This window comes from Lepidochelys kempii, chromosome 1 (assembly GCF_965140265.1).
Source record: "Lepidochelys kempii isolate rLepKem1 chromosome 1, rLepKem1.hap2, whole genome shotgun sequence".
In the NCBI taxonomy this organism is placed as follows: domain Eukaryota; kingdom Metazoa; phylum Chordata; order Testudines; family Cheloniidae; genus Lepidochelys; species Lepidochelys kempii.
In genome coordinates this window covers 135,628,306-135,640,972 of record NC_133256.1, presented here as the reverse complement: position 1 = coordinate 135,640,972, position 12,667 = coordinate 135,628,306, and the positions used below count along the sequence as shown (strand labels likewise).

Sequence of the window (12,667 nt, the reverse complement as noted above, 5' to 3'; positions counted from 1 at the left end):
AGTGGGGTACAGGAGTCTGGTAGAAGGCAAATATACTGGCCACTGGATGAATAGTTTTCTGTTCCCTGAGTGACCAGAGCAGGGGCTGTGCTAGAGCAATCAGGAACCTGCTAGAACCAATTAAGACAGGCAAGCTAATTAAGACACCTGGAGCCAATTAAGAACTTACCAGAATCAATTATGGCAGGCAGGCTAATCAGAACACCTGGTTTAAAACGGGCCTCCCATCAGTTAGTGGAGGGCATGAAGGAGTGAGAAGGCGTGCGGCTGGAGGACTGAAGAGTACAAGCGTGATCAGGCTTTAGGAGGAAGATCCTGTGGTGAGGATAAAGAAGGTGCTGGGGGGAGGCCATGGGGAAGTAGCCCAGGGAATTTTAGCTGTCACACAGATGATACAGTTGTTACTACATAATGTACTGGTTTGTGTGCACATGTACAATTCTGCCCTCAACTAGCTGGCCCATAGAGTATGAGGGGCTTGTTACTTTTGTAAAAATAAGGGAGCTCTCCTTTAGTTCAAGTGTGAGTGTTTACAGCTCAGGAAGTGGGGTTCTAATCCTAGCTCCCCAAGTGTCAACAGATATGATTCATCTAGTAACGGCTGCATTTTGCAACACATGAATCGATTGCATTGGTTGTGATGAGGAAAACATAAGGAAAAACACAGACCCACTTTTCTACATATTGCTATTAATACCAATTCATGGATTTATGTCCCCTAAAATGTTTTTTGGCTCAGAACTTTAGATATGCGTATGGCCTCAGAAGGAAATGCTGAAAATGATCCTTCCACCATGTGCTACTTTAAATTAAGCCACTCATTTCAAATCACCTAGCCTGATCATTGTGTGCTATAGGACTCTACTCAGCTTCAGAAGTAGGACCTTCTTCAAAATGAACAGTTAAAAATAAACTGTGCTTTCCTGGGTAAATCAATCACAAGAGCCTAAAACTATTGATAATACTAATTTGTACATAGTCTTTAGCTGAAACACATATAAAGTTAGTTTAACATGCTGTTTTAGGATTAAACATGCTTGAAGAGGTTACTCACCTTGCACTGAATAACTGAGGTTGTTCGAGATGTGTCCCCTGTTGGGTGCTCCACTTCAAGTGCACATGTGCTTCTAGGACCCTTGATCAGAGATTTTCATCTAGCCGAGCCCATTCGGCACATGCATATGACCTATGCGTCTTTGTGCCAGACGCCAAGGCTTTATAGGGCTGTGCGGGTGAACTACTCTCGGTTTCTTCTCTACCCAAACATCTCCTAAGGAACAGTCCAAAGCAGAGGAGAAGGGGGGTGGAATGGAGCGCCCATACAGACACACACCTTGAAGAACCACAGTTATTGCACAAGGGGAGTAACTTCTTCTTCTTCAAGTAGTGTCCCTATCGGTGCTCCATTTCAGGTGACTTCCAAGCAGTATCCCTAGGAGGGGGGAGATTTGGAATGGAGTCCAGAACTGAAGATAATACTGCAGAACCAAGTGCTGCATCAGATCTGATGTCATAGGTATAAGGGCATAATCTTTCATAAATGCATGTACTGAAGCCCATCTCAGTATCTCAAAAATTAGTACATTCTTCAGTAATGGCATAGATGTTGCCTGAGATCTGGTTGAATGTGCTATCACATTAAGTGGGGGTTAGTACCTGCAGACTCGTAACAAACAGAAAATACAAACAGCTATTCATTTGGATAGTCTCTGAATAGAGAGAGAGAGAATCCCCTGGATCTATCCATAAAGAAGATGAAAAGCCTAGGTGACCTTCAAAATTGCTTAGCCAAAATAGAAGGCCAAAGCTCTTCTAACATCCAAGATATGGAAATAGGATTCCCTCTGACAACTATGACGTTTTGGAAAAAGCACTAGTAGGTGGATGGACTGATTAAAGTGGCAATCCAGTGGAACATTTTGTAGGAATTTAGGCTGTGGGTGTAAAAACTTATCTTTGAAGAACACTGTAAAAGCGGGGGGATCCACCAGTAAGGACCTGATTTTCCCAACCCTACGGACCAACATGATGGCAACTAAGAAGGCAATCTTCATAGATAAATGGAGCAGGGAGCAATTTGCCATTGGTTCGAATGGAGGTCTCATAAGATGATTGAGAACCTGGTTGAGGTCCCAGGTTGGGGTTGGCTATATAATGTGGGGGGTACAGATAGCCCAACCTTTAATGAATCTAGAAATGCTGGGTGAGCAAAATATGGAATATCCCTCCACTGTGGGATGAAAGGCTGATCTAGCAGCCAAATGTACGTAGGTCGAGCTGATGGATAATCCCAATTTCTTCAGATCCAACAGGTAATCCAGGCTAAGTGGGAATGGAACTGAATAGGCCAATAGGAGCAACGACCACAACAAGAAGAGTATTTTTCATTTTTGAAGGTAAATAGTACAGGTTGATGTCTGTGTGCTGTTTAGTAGCACTTCTTGTACTTCCACAGAGCAGGAAGCCTCTAACCCCAGAACCGTTGAGGAACCATGCTCTGAGATGCAGAACTACTCAGCTGGGATAAAGAACACAACCCACATTCTGAGATAGGTGATGAGGAATGGCTGGAAGCTTAAAATGGCAGTTAGAGAGGTGAAGCGAGTACCACACCTGTCTTGGAGAGGTAGGCACTATAAGGGTGACTCTGGCTCTCATGTCTGATTTTGTTTATGACCCACAGAATTAGGGGTGTAGGGGGGAAAAATAAAACAAACCCTTCCTTCCAACACAGAAGGAAGGTGACTCAAGAAGTGGTGAGGAGAAAAGAGGGCAGTTCTTGTTTTCTGAGGAAGCAAAAAAGGTCAACCTGTGGCAGTTCCTATCTTTGGAATATGCTGTGGAGAATCTGAGTTCCCAACTCCTATTCGTAGTACTGTGCGAAGTGTCTGCTGAGGGCATTGGCTGTGGCGTTCCAAATGCCTGTGAGGTAGACATTTTGGACAGGCCTGTCTATTTTAGACATGCATTTTGGACAGGCCTGAAATAGATTGATATGTAGACTGGTTTCCTGGGTTGTCCACCTGCTCTGAGTTGCGATGGCATTGAGATGGGCTCCCCAGCCTAACAGGGATGCATCGGTTGTTAAAGTCTCTGATGGGTCAGGCACCAGAAAGGGATGCCCACACAAACACTGATTTGCCCCAGCTTAGGGAGTTTTTTTTTTAAAACTTGCAGGGGAACCATCACAGCCTGTCCAGGGTATTCCTGACTGGGGAGCAGGTTGATCAGAGCCAACACTGGAAGCATCAAAAATGCAGCCTTGTGTGATCCATCACAACGGTGCAAGGTGCCATGTGTCCTAAAAAGCCCAAACAAAGGCAGCGTCTGGCTGTCAATGAGTCCAAATATGCCCGTATAAACTGCATCCTTTGTACAGGTGTCAATGTGGATTTTTTTACATTCAGCTCCTGGACCAGAGCCAGGGCCATGTGGGATGATAACACTACTTTTGTAGGAGAGACCCTTGAGGAGCCAGTTGTTGAGGTACAGAAAGATGAGGATCACTTCCTGCTGAAGGTAAGCTGCCATTACTGCCAAGACCTTTGAGAACACCCTTGGGGATGACGACAGGCCAAAGGGAAGCACCCGGTATTGGAAATGATCCTGGCCTAATGTGAAGCGTAGGTATTTCCTGTGTGATGTGTGTATTGATATATGAAAATAGGCATCTTGTAGGTAAAGGTCCGAAAACTAATCTCCTTCCTCCAGTAAGGGACGTATTGTTGCCAGAGTCATCATCCTAGACTTTTGAGGCTTCATGTCCTTGTTTAAGAATCTTAGATCTAAGATGTCTTCCATCCTCTGTCCTCCTTTGACACTAGGAAACAGTTTGAGTAAAACCTCTTGCACCCATGTGAGGGGAAGGGACTGCTTCTATTGCTCCTAGCTGGAGGAGAGTCCACCTGTTGTCTTAATATAAGCCTGTGAAAAGGGTCCCTGAAGGGGGACAGGGAATGGAGGTGGACAGGAGGGAGCAGTGTAAAATGTATAGTCTGACATTATGACCTCCATGACCCACTTGTTGGTAGTGATCTGTTTCCAAGATTGCTGGAAACAGAAAGGGTGGTCCCCAAAGAGGGAGCTGGGTCAATGGGTGCAACTATAACTCCAGAGGTATGGGAGGATTCAAACTCTTGACCAACCCAACAAAACTGTTTGGATGATGCCTGGGTGGCTGAGCAGCTCTTTTTCTCTGGAATCTGTCTCTTTCTGGGGGGGTTCAGAGGATCTATGGAATCCAGAAAACTGAGCAGAACGTGACCTCTGGGCAGTCTGACACGTATTAAAACTTTTCTTATTTGTAGGTGTATATATGCCCAGGAATTGTAAGGTAGCTCTCGAGTCCTTCAGTATGTGCAGGGACACATTCATGGTTTCCAAGAAGAGTTTGACTGCCAAAGGGAGGTCCCCCCTCAGTGTTCTGTGCCTCTTCTGGAAACCCTGAGAACTGGCGTGATGATGCCCCAAGCCTAACTATCGTTGTGGAGATGGATCTGGCACCAGTGTCTGCAGCATCTAAGGATGCTTGAAGAGCAGTTCTGGCTATTAATTGGCCCTCAGAGACCACAGACGGGGAACTGCTCCCTGTGTTCTTGTGGCAATTGTTCAATAAACGTCACGGACCTTTTAAATTGGTGAAGTTGTATTTAGCCATGATTGCCTGCTAATTAGCAATCAAAAATTGCGGGGTTGCTGATGAATAGGACTTTTGCCCACAGGAGATCCAGCCTTTTCTAGTCCTTATTGTAAGGGGTAAACCTAGAAGAATTCTGTCTATCCCATTCACTTACTGCATGTACTACCAATGAGTTAGGTAGGAAATAGGAAAACAAAAAGTCAATCTTTAGGGGGAACATTGTACTTTTTATTTCCCCTTTTACAAGGGGGGGCAGGGCGCGGAACAGTGGCAGGTGTTTGCCACACCATTTTAGCCTCATTGATGGGTAGCACCGCTTTGGAGAGTATTGCTGACTGCAAGATATCCAGCACTTTGTATTGTGGAACCTTGACCTTTTTGAAGGGATCTGAAGAGTGGCAGCTATCCTCCTAATGAGATCTTGAAATTGTCTGAAGTTGTCAGCAATGGAAGATGATGGACGCATAACCACCTCATCCGCCAACAAAGACGACTTGGAGTTTTGAGGGTGGTTTCCTCATCTGCTGAGTCTCCTGCTCCTCAACTGTCTCCTGTGAGAAGGCTGGTTGGCAAGGTGAAGGTTGCATAACCCTGGTCTCCCTATAAGACACTACCAGCGGTTTGGTACATTGCTGTCAATTTACAGCAAGTAGAGGTGGAAGGGATCTGTCTGGGGCCAGATGTACGGTGTGTGGGGGAGGGGAAGAGGGTCTCCTGACCTGGTTCTGGTCACAGGGAGTGTTTCATCGCAAACAGTCTTTAATTGATCTCCCTGTTCTTCCTTCCCCTAGAATTGAGGGCCAAGCAGAAGTTGCACTTCTGGGAGATGTGGGACTCCTCCAAGCAATGGACATGCTTAGAGTGGCTGTTGCTTACAGGAATAGCCTCTTGGCAGGAGAGGCAGCATTTGAAGCCAGGTATGCTCTGCCAGGAAATAGAGAGTCTCCCAGAGGGAAAAGGGAAAGGAGAACAAACAAACCAATCCCTCAACACGTATAAAACTAATTAACTATAACTACACAAACTACCAACAACTACTAGACTATGTATGTATCTTAACACTAGGGAAAAATTAGAAAGGCTGAGGCATGCTCAAGGCAGACACGCCAAGTCTCCATCTTAGGTTAAGGCCGTTGCGATGGAACTGAAGGCAGATCACCTGCGCACCCCTGTATAGCCTCGGAATCTGGCACTAGGATACACAGGGCACATGCATGGGCCAAACAGACACGTCTAGCTGAAAGTTTCCAATCAAAGCTCAAGAGGCGCATGTGTGCCTAAAGTGGATCACCCATAGGGACACTACTCAAAGAAGAATTGTATGTTGTGTAATCATCGAAATGCAGGACACTAAGGGACCTTCAGAGGTCATCAAGTCCTTGTACTGAGGAAGTACCAAATAAACCTAGCCCCAAAAGTGAAGTTATTCTGTGGTTCATTATGCTCTTTGGATTACATTTATATCTTCATATGCTGTATGGTACTGAAATTCTAGTTAGGTTTAACAAGATTGTGTATGTGCGCACGTGTGTATGGACACTGCAAACACACACACACTATCTTGGTAAACCAAGTACCTTGAGGCCAATACTAGGTTGGTGTCCCATTGTGCTAGGAACTGTACCCTAAAAGGACAAACCCCTACCGCAAAACCCACAGATTTTTAACTCTTACAATAAATGTTTTAAGACTGAACAGTAAATGCTACATTTTTCCTTATATTTCACAAGTGCATTTATTCCTCTAAAACATATTAAAATAGAAAACATGTTCATCTGATCAATTATACAAAGTAAATACTAAGATAGTATTAAAAATACTGAAAATATATGAAAGCACCAGAACATTAGAATATTTATATTGGCAAAGATTCTAAGAATATATTCCTTGCAATTTTACAATAAAGTGCTACTATATCCAGTCAAAATTAGTGATAAGCATTTTATAAACAGAGTTAGTAAATCTTGTTTCTAATTTACAAAATTACTGTATGTTACCAGAACTCTAGATTATTTTTCCAGAGGATGTTCCATTAAATGCTTTGTTGATGGTGAAATGTTTGGAATATGAAGTATAGGAAAATAATGTAAACAATATGGCTAATGGTAACCTATGTTTGAATGTATTCAATATTGTAGAAAATAAAAGAACAGCAGAAAGCAAGATGAAGACACCCAGAATAATGAAAAATGAAGAGAACATTGTGATAAAACATGAAGTATGAGTTCATACAGGATAGCTCACCAAGTACGAAGATATTTCTAAAGAAACTTTCCATTTATATAGTACATTTTCAGTAACCTTATTGGATTGATATTCTGCTTCATCAGAATTAGTCTATTAGTTCACTACCTACAATTTTGTAGAATAAAATACTGATCAGTTTTTCTTTTACTTTGTCAATGATGCCACACCTATAATCATTAAAGAGACACTGACATGAGAGAGACAGACACCCAAAGTTTGTCCTGTTTTTTCCCCTTAAATATGTTTTTTGGGGGAACAGTACCTTAAAATATACCATGAACTCTGCAATTATCTTTTCTAATAGATTTAAAAAAATCAAAGCCATCAGCCCAGCACTAATCAAGAGACTTATCCGGACAAGGCAATATGTGGAGAAAACAAGAACCAGATTTCAGTTTTAAGTTTCAAGCATTTATTATAAAGGCTTAGTTTAAAAAAAAAAAAGGATTTAAAAATTTATGAAAGATACCATGTCTCCTTTTAGGCTTTTAATTTTTAGATAATTTCAATATAAATATTTACAGAAATGAGTACAAAGAATCTTTGCTAGAATAAATTCTCACTCATTTTATAGATCATTCCTAAAATGCTTTCAAAGAAACAGATACTGTATTTTTCATAGTCTAATATATCCAGTCTTTTCCTGACCTGGCTTGTTTCTTCCAAATATTCATGCATGATTGAAGTATATTGCACATCTCTCAGAAATGTTTCCTACATTGATTTTTTTTCTTTTTTTAGCTTTTATTTGAATCATGCAGTTGACTATTGCTGACCTACTTAACAGCATGTTGCTTGGGAGTTTGAATAAAGAGTTCCTTCTACAACAACATGAAATTAATAAACATTAAAGTAGGGAAATTTAACAGAACAAAATATCTATAATTAATTAGGACAGTGTCTCAACAAAAGTAGTTTTATCAAATGTCTTTGGAATTATGGCAGGCATTTTTTTCTGGGGAATATGGCTAAAAAATGATGCACGATGTATACTGTCTGGCATGAAATATTGATACAATAATTTTACATTCAGAAAAAAAAAACAAATAAAGAATTAACCATGATAAGGATGCTGTTCTTGAATTTCAAAAAGCATGACCATCTAATTACTGTGTACTATAGGTTCATATGTCCCTATTTTCATATACACTATGTACATTCACACATATCATGTAAGAAAAATCTAACCTGTACTATGTAACTATTTTAATTCTGTAAAAAAATAAAGAGGTTTTTTTAAATACATTTAAGCAGCCTGCCTGCACCTTTCAGTACATCCTGTATGCATGAGAATGAAACAAAACTAAAAAGGTGACATTTAAAAGTACTTCAACCAAAATGAGAAAAATAATATATTCTATGCAGTTTTAAGTTATGTTACATTTAGTCATCTTTTCTGTTTGGTAATATTCAATAACATGTCCAGTGAACATAGCTCCTAGCTCTTCGAATATCCTCTTCTTTCTGTACTGTAAGTGTCAAGACAGTTTCAGTAAATTTCTGCGCTCTTGTTGGTCTTTTGTTTCTTCTTTTAACAGCAAATAGTATTACTCAATGTTGTACTTTAGTCGCAAGAGAGCACAGACCTCTCTCGTTTTTGGTAGTTTCAGGGTTTAATGGAGCAGCATTGGATTCTCTCTCTTTTCAACCCGATTAACACAGGCAGCACATGTAGTACAAAGCATTGTTGTTTAGCATCTCGGAGTGTACAACAGGTAGAAGCAAAAGGCAGCAATAGCAACTAAGAACAATGCTAATACAACTATTAGCTGCTGGAACCAGACACAGCGATCAATCTGCTCTTGAAGTCTCTTATTAACCTGTAATAATTGAGTTAGCTGGAAAAAAAATAGGTTATATGATATTAAATAGCTTTTTACTGAATGAAGTCTCCTATCTCTAGTGATTTTAGCTGTAGGTAACTCTGAGACGCAGTTACAATACTGAATTATCCAATAGTATATTTTATAAGATACACACAAAAAATCTTCAAGAATTCCTCTATCACAGTGTGCTCCCATAATTTGGATCACATCTGTATAATATATTACTTCAGAGATATAAACAATTCTATTTTGATCTATCTGTAGATAGACAATGTATGTACATATATAAAAAATGACCATTTTCTACTAATCGATAGATAGGAACACTTATATGTGTTACATACCTCAAGTAGTAGAATTACTAAAAGGAATGAGAGTAGTGTGATGGAAGTGGAAAATGTAGTAGAGTTCATTATCTCAAGAATCATTAAAATAATTACGTCACTGTATTTGGTTTACAGTTACTTTGTAGCATTCAATTCCTCCATTGAAAATATTTTCAGTTTTGAACTTGTTTTGTACTGTTTCAATAAATCTTCTACTGCCATTTATAGTGGTAAGCTATTAATCTATAATTCTGTTAAATGACCATTTCTATGAAATAACACTCTTACCTGTAAATGTAAATCTTCATTCGTTTTTGTAGGGATATTAAATGAATTCTCTTTTAATGTCAGAGTAGAAGGCTTGCTACTTTCTACAACATGACATCTTAACCTGTGAAAATTTAAATGCAGTTTATCAATAATATTATGAAGTTTGTTTTAACTAAAACAAAAACATTTAAAGGACAAAAATTCTAAAACACACTTTTCATAAACATATTACAGTTCAATTATTTTACCATTGAATAGTTCAATACAACATTGTTATCAAAGATATGATTCTGACCCCCAATGAAGTAGACAGGAGATGGATCATGCCCAAAATACCATGGTTACATTGTGACAGCTTTTGAAGCATGAAGGCAGAACAGGAACAGAATAATCCCTTACAACAGCAATTCTCAACCTATTTACCATTGTTGGCCACATTTGCAGCTCTTTATGCGTTATCTGGCCGCATCCACACAATATATGTTACAGGAATGGCCCTGAGGATGTCACATAGACTGCAACTGTATGCTCATTGGGCTGCAAGTGGCCCACAGGCTGCAGGTTGAGAACCACTGCCTCAGAATATATCACTTACCTTTATGCTTTTAACCATTCTGTTACATATACTATATAGATGTTTATAATCCAAGATTCAGTACTAAAGAAATGTTTAATTTATGTTAAGTATAAAATATTTAGAGAAAGCAGAAACAGAATTTCAAAGCATGCCTAAATATACATAGTTATCAGCTTCAAGACATGGTTTACAATAACAAGAAGATTAGAAAAGTTACTTAAGAAATAACCATTGCATGCATTTGATGTCACACATGATACTGAAAATTAAAGCATTTTATAAAACACGCAAGAACCATTTTGGAAACACTTAAGACCATTTAGAGAGGAGATGGATGCATTTATTTGCCTGGGGAGAGGAGGGGGGGGGGAGAATCAAGCTTATCAAGAGAAGAAAAGGAGTACTTGTGGCACCTTAGAGACTAACAAATTTATTTGAGCATAAGCTCACTTCATCAGATGCATTCAGTAGCTCACGAAAGCTTATGCTCAAATAAATTTGTTAGTCTCTAAGGTGCCACAAGTACTCCTTTTCTTTTTGAAAATACAGACTAACACAGCTGCTATTCTGAAACTTATCAAGAGACTTTCTTTCAGTCTTCTTATGTGAGAAGAATGGAAATACTAAAACTTTTGAGAGAAGAATAAAGCAGAATAAAAAGGACAGAATGCTTTGGAATAACTTGATTTTGAAAAAACAAAATGCTAACTGGCTTCCTCTGGGAGAGGACTTAACAAGATGGAGCTATTAATCTGCGGCTATAAATATTCAAACAACAATGCATGACTTTAGGTGGGCAATAATGACATGCTCTACTCCACTTGAAATAGGTTTCCTTGAAAACGAAAAGGTCAGCACCATATAAATCTACATGCCACATTCCACATTACTGGATCAAGCACATTTCAGAACATCTTGCTTCCTGGTGCCTTCATTTGTATTGGTTTATTAGTCAAGTATCCCTTGAAGGCTGTTGTGGCAGCTTTAATATAGTCAAGCAATTTCTCACTATTGCTCAATGGCCTACCCTAACAAAATACCAGTGTTTAAGCAAGAAAGCACTTACTTACATTTTACAAACTCAGTGTGCAAATGCACACAGTTTACCTTTCAGTATGTGTAAACAAAAATGATCTAAAAATTGTGTCATGTTTTCCTATACAGAACTTTATTATTTTCTTTGGGGATTTTGGAAGAATCTACCCTTACAAGATTTGTATTTTGAAAAAAAGAAGCTAAAATGTGAGAAATAATCACACAATTCCTTGAAAAGTGACAATGCTTTTATACTTTCCAGAAAGAATGAGTTTACTAAATGACAGAGCAATAGTAAATGTACCTAATGGTTGCATTTATGAACTGCCTAATTATTATAAGATAGTCTCTTATGAGCATCTATGTATCATTTTGAATTACATAGTTAGGTTCAACATTTACATCTCAAACATATACGAGCTGGAAAAACAGATTTAATTAAACAAAAAAGCAATTTAGTAAAACATGAACTTCAATAAAGAGGCGGGAACACATAATGGAGAGTTATTAGGTTGTAATGCCCTAACAAACTTGCCAGTTTTATTAAAGCCAAGTGCTTCCGTCCTCCAGACTTTACTTTAATTGCTGTTAACTTTTTCCAACATTCATACTGTAGGATGAAATTTTCCAGCCCCGTTTTCTACTAGAGAATGAATGTTTTGAGATATTCTTTTTAGTGTACTGGTGAAAACGGATTTGGATTTAGCTACATTCTGAAAGTTCTAAGTGAAAATGTATGTTACATTATGCAGAACATACTTTTCCAAGTATGTGTAGAAGAGCAGTTGTTAGTAAGGGTAATTAAGGTGTGCATGAAATAAAGTGGAGTTCTGGAGAAGCTTTGCATCATGGATTAATGTATACACTAATACACTAGTACACTATACACTAGTAAAGCAGGTCTGGAGGCTCTGCAGGAGACATTTCTACTAGTGCATGTCTGATGGGGGAAAAGAGCATTCTAACATTGACTAAAAAATATTTCTATATTACCTAATTCTTCTTTCTAACTATTTGCTGTTTAGAAAACACCTAAGAAATTGTACAACCTCCTCCCCGCGCTTAAAAAAACCCACTATCAAGAGAATATTGAACTGAAGTTCTAATGTAAAAAGTGATTATATAAAAATAGCACTTTCTTACTCAGCATATCTACTCTATGTAGTAACATCTGTTAACTGTTACAAAAGTATTTTTTCCTATTGCTGCTTACTCATGTTAACACTTAACAGTGTGAGAGTTCAGTTCTATTACAGCTTATGCATCAATAACAAAGTCCCAATCAGTTTTACCTGTAGAACCCACTGCACGCAATGGGGATGAACAGGGGTCACCAAGAGCATAATTCAGCTTATAGAATCTTTAATACTGATGATGATGCACAAATAAATACAAAACCCACATAAGAAAGCCTTTAAGCCAACTATATGCTTACCTATGTTCCATCACTTTGTTTCTAGGGACTTCTTTCCAAAACTGAGCTAATTCTGGCACACCTGCTCCAGAAAACTGGTCCATTTCTGCTGCCATTATCAGGAAACGGTCCTGCAGGGAAGCGGCAAAACCTACCCTCAACCAAAAAATCCAAAACAATAAATTTAGCAGAGGTTGTATATATACACACTAAACATCACTTTTACCTCTCTAGGAAGGAAATTAAAAAGTAATTTTAGTTACTAAGGAAAATGTGAACTGTGCAGTTCAAGTAAATTTAACAGAACAGCACAAATACTAGAAAGAGGAGGTT

General features: G+C 38.9%; 1 protein-coding gene across 4 annotated transcripts in view; it reads right to left on the bottom strand.

The window, feature by feature from the left end:
• Positions 1-6,346: 6,346 nt before the first annotated feature.
• The window catches only part of MOSPD2 (motile sperm domain containing 2), a 62,454-nt gene continuing 56,133 nt past the window's right edge, over positions 6,347-12,667 (bottom strand). For all 4 annotated transcript variants that reach the window (XM_073355660.1, XM_073355640.1, XM_073355649.1 and 1 more), the window contains 3 exons: positions 12,356-12,485; positions 9,327-9,429; positions 6,347-8,724 (listed from right to left, as the gene is read on the bottom strand). In XM_073355660.1, coding sequence (XP_073211761.1) covers positions 8,578-8,724; positions 9,327-9,429; positions 12,356-12,485 — 380 coding nt within the window. In that variant the 3' untranslated portion in view covers positions 6,347-8,577. The remainder of the gene's footprint in view (positions 8,725-9,326; positions 9,430-12,355; positions 12,486-12,667) is intronic.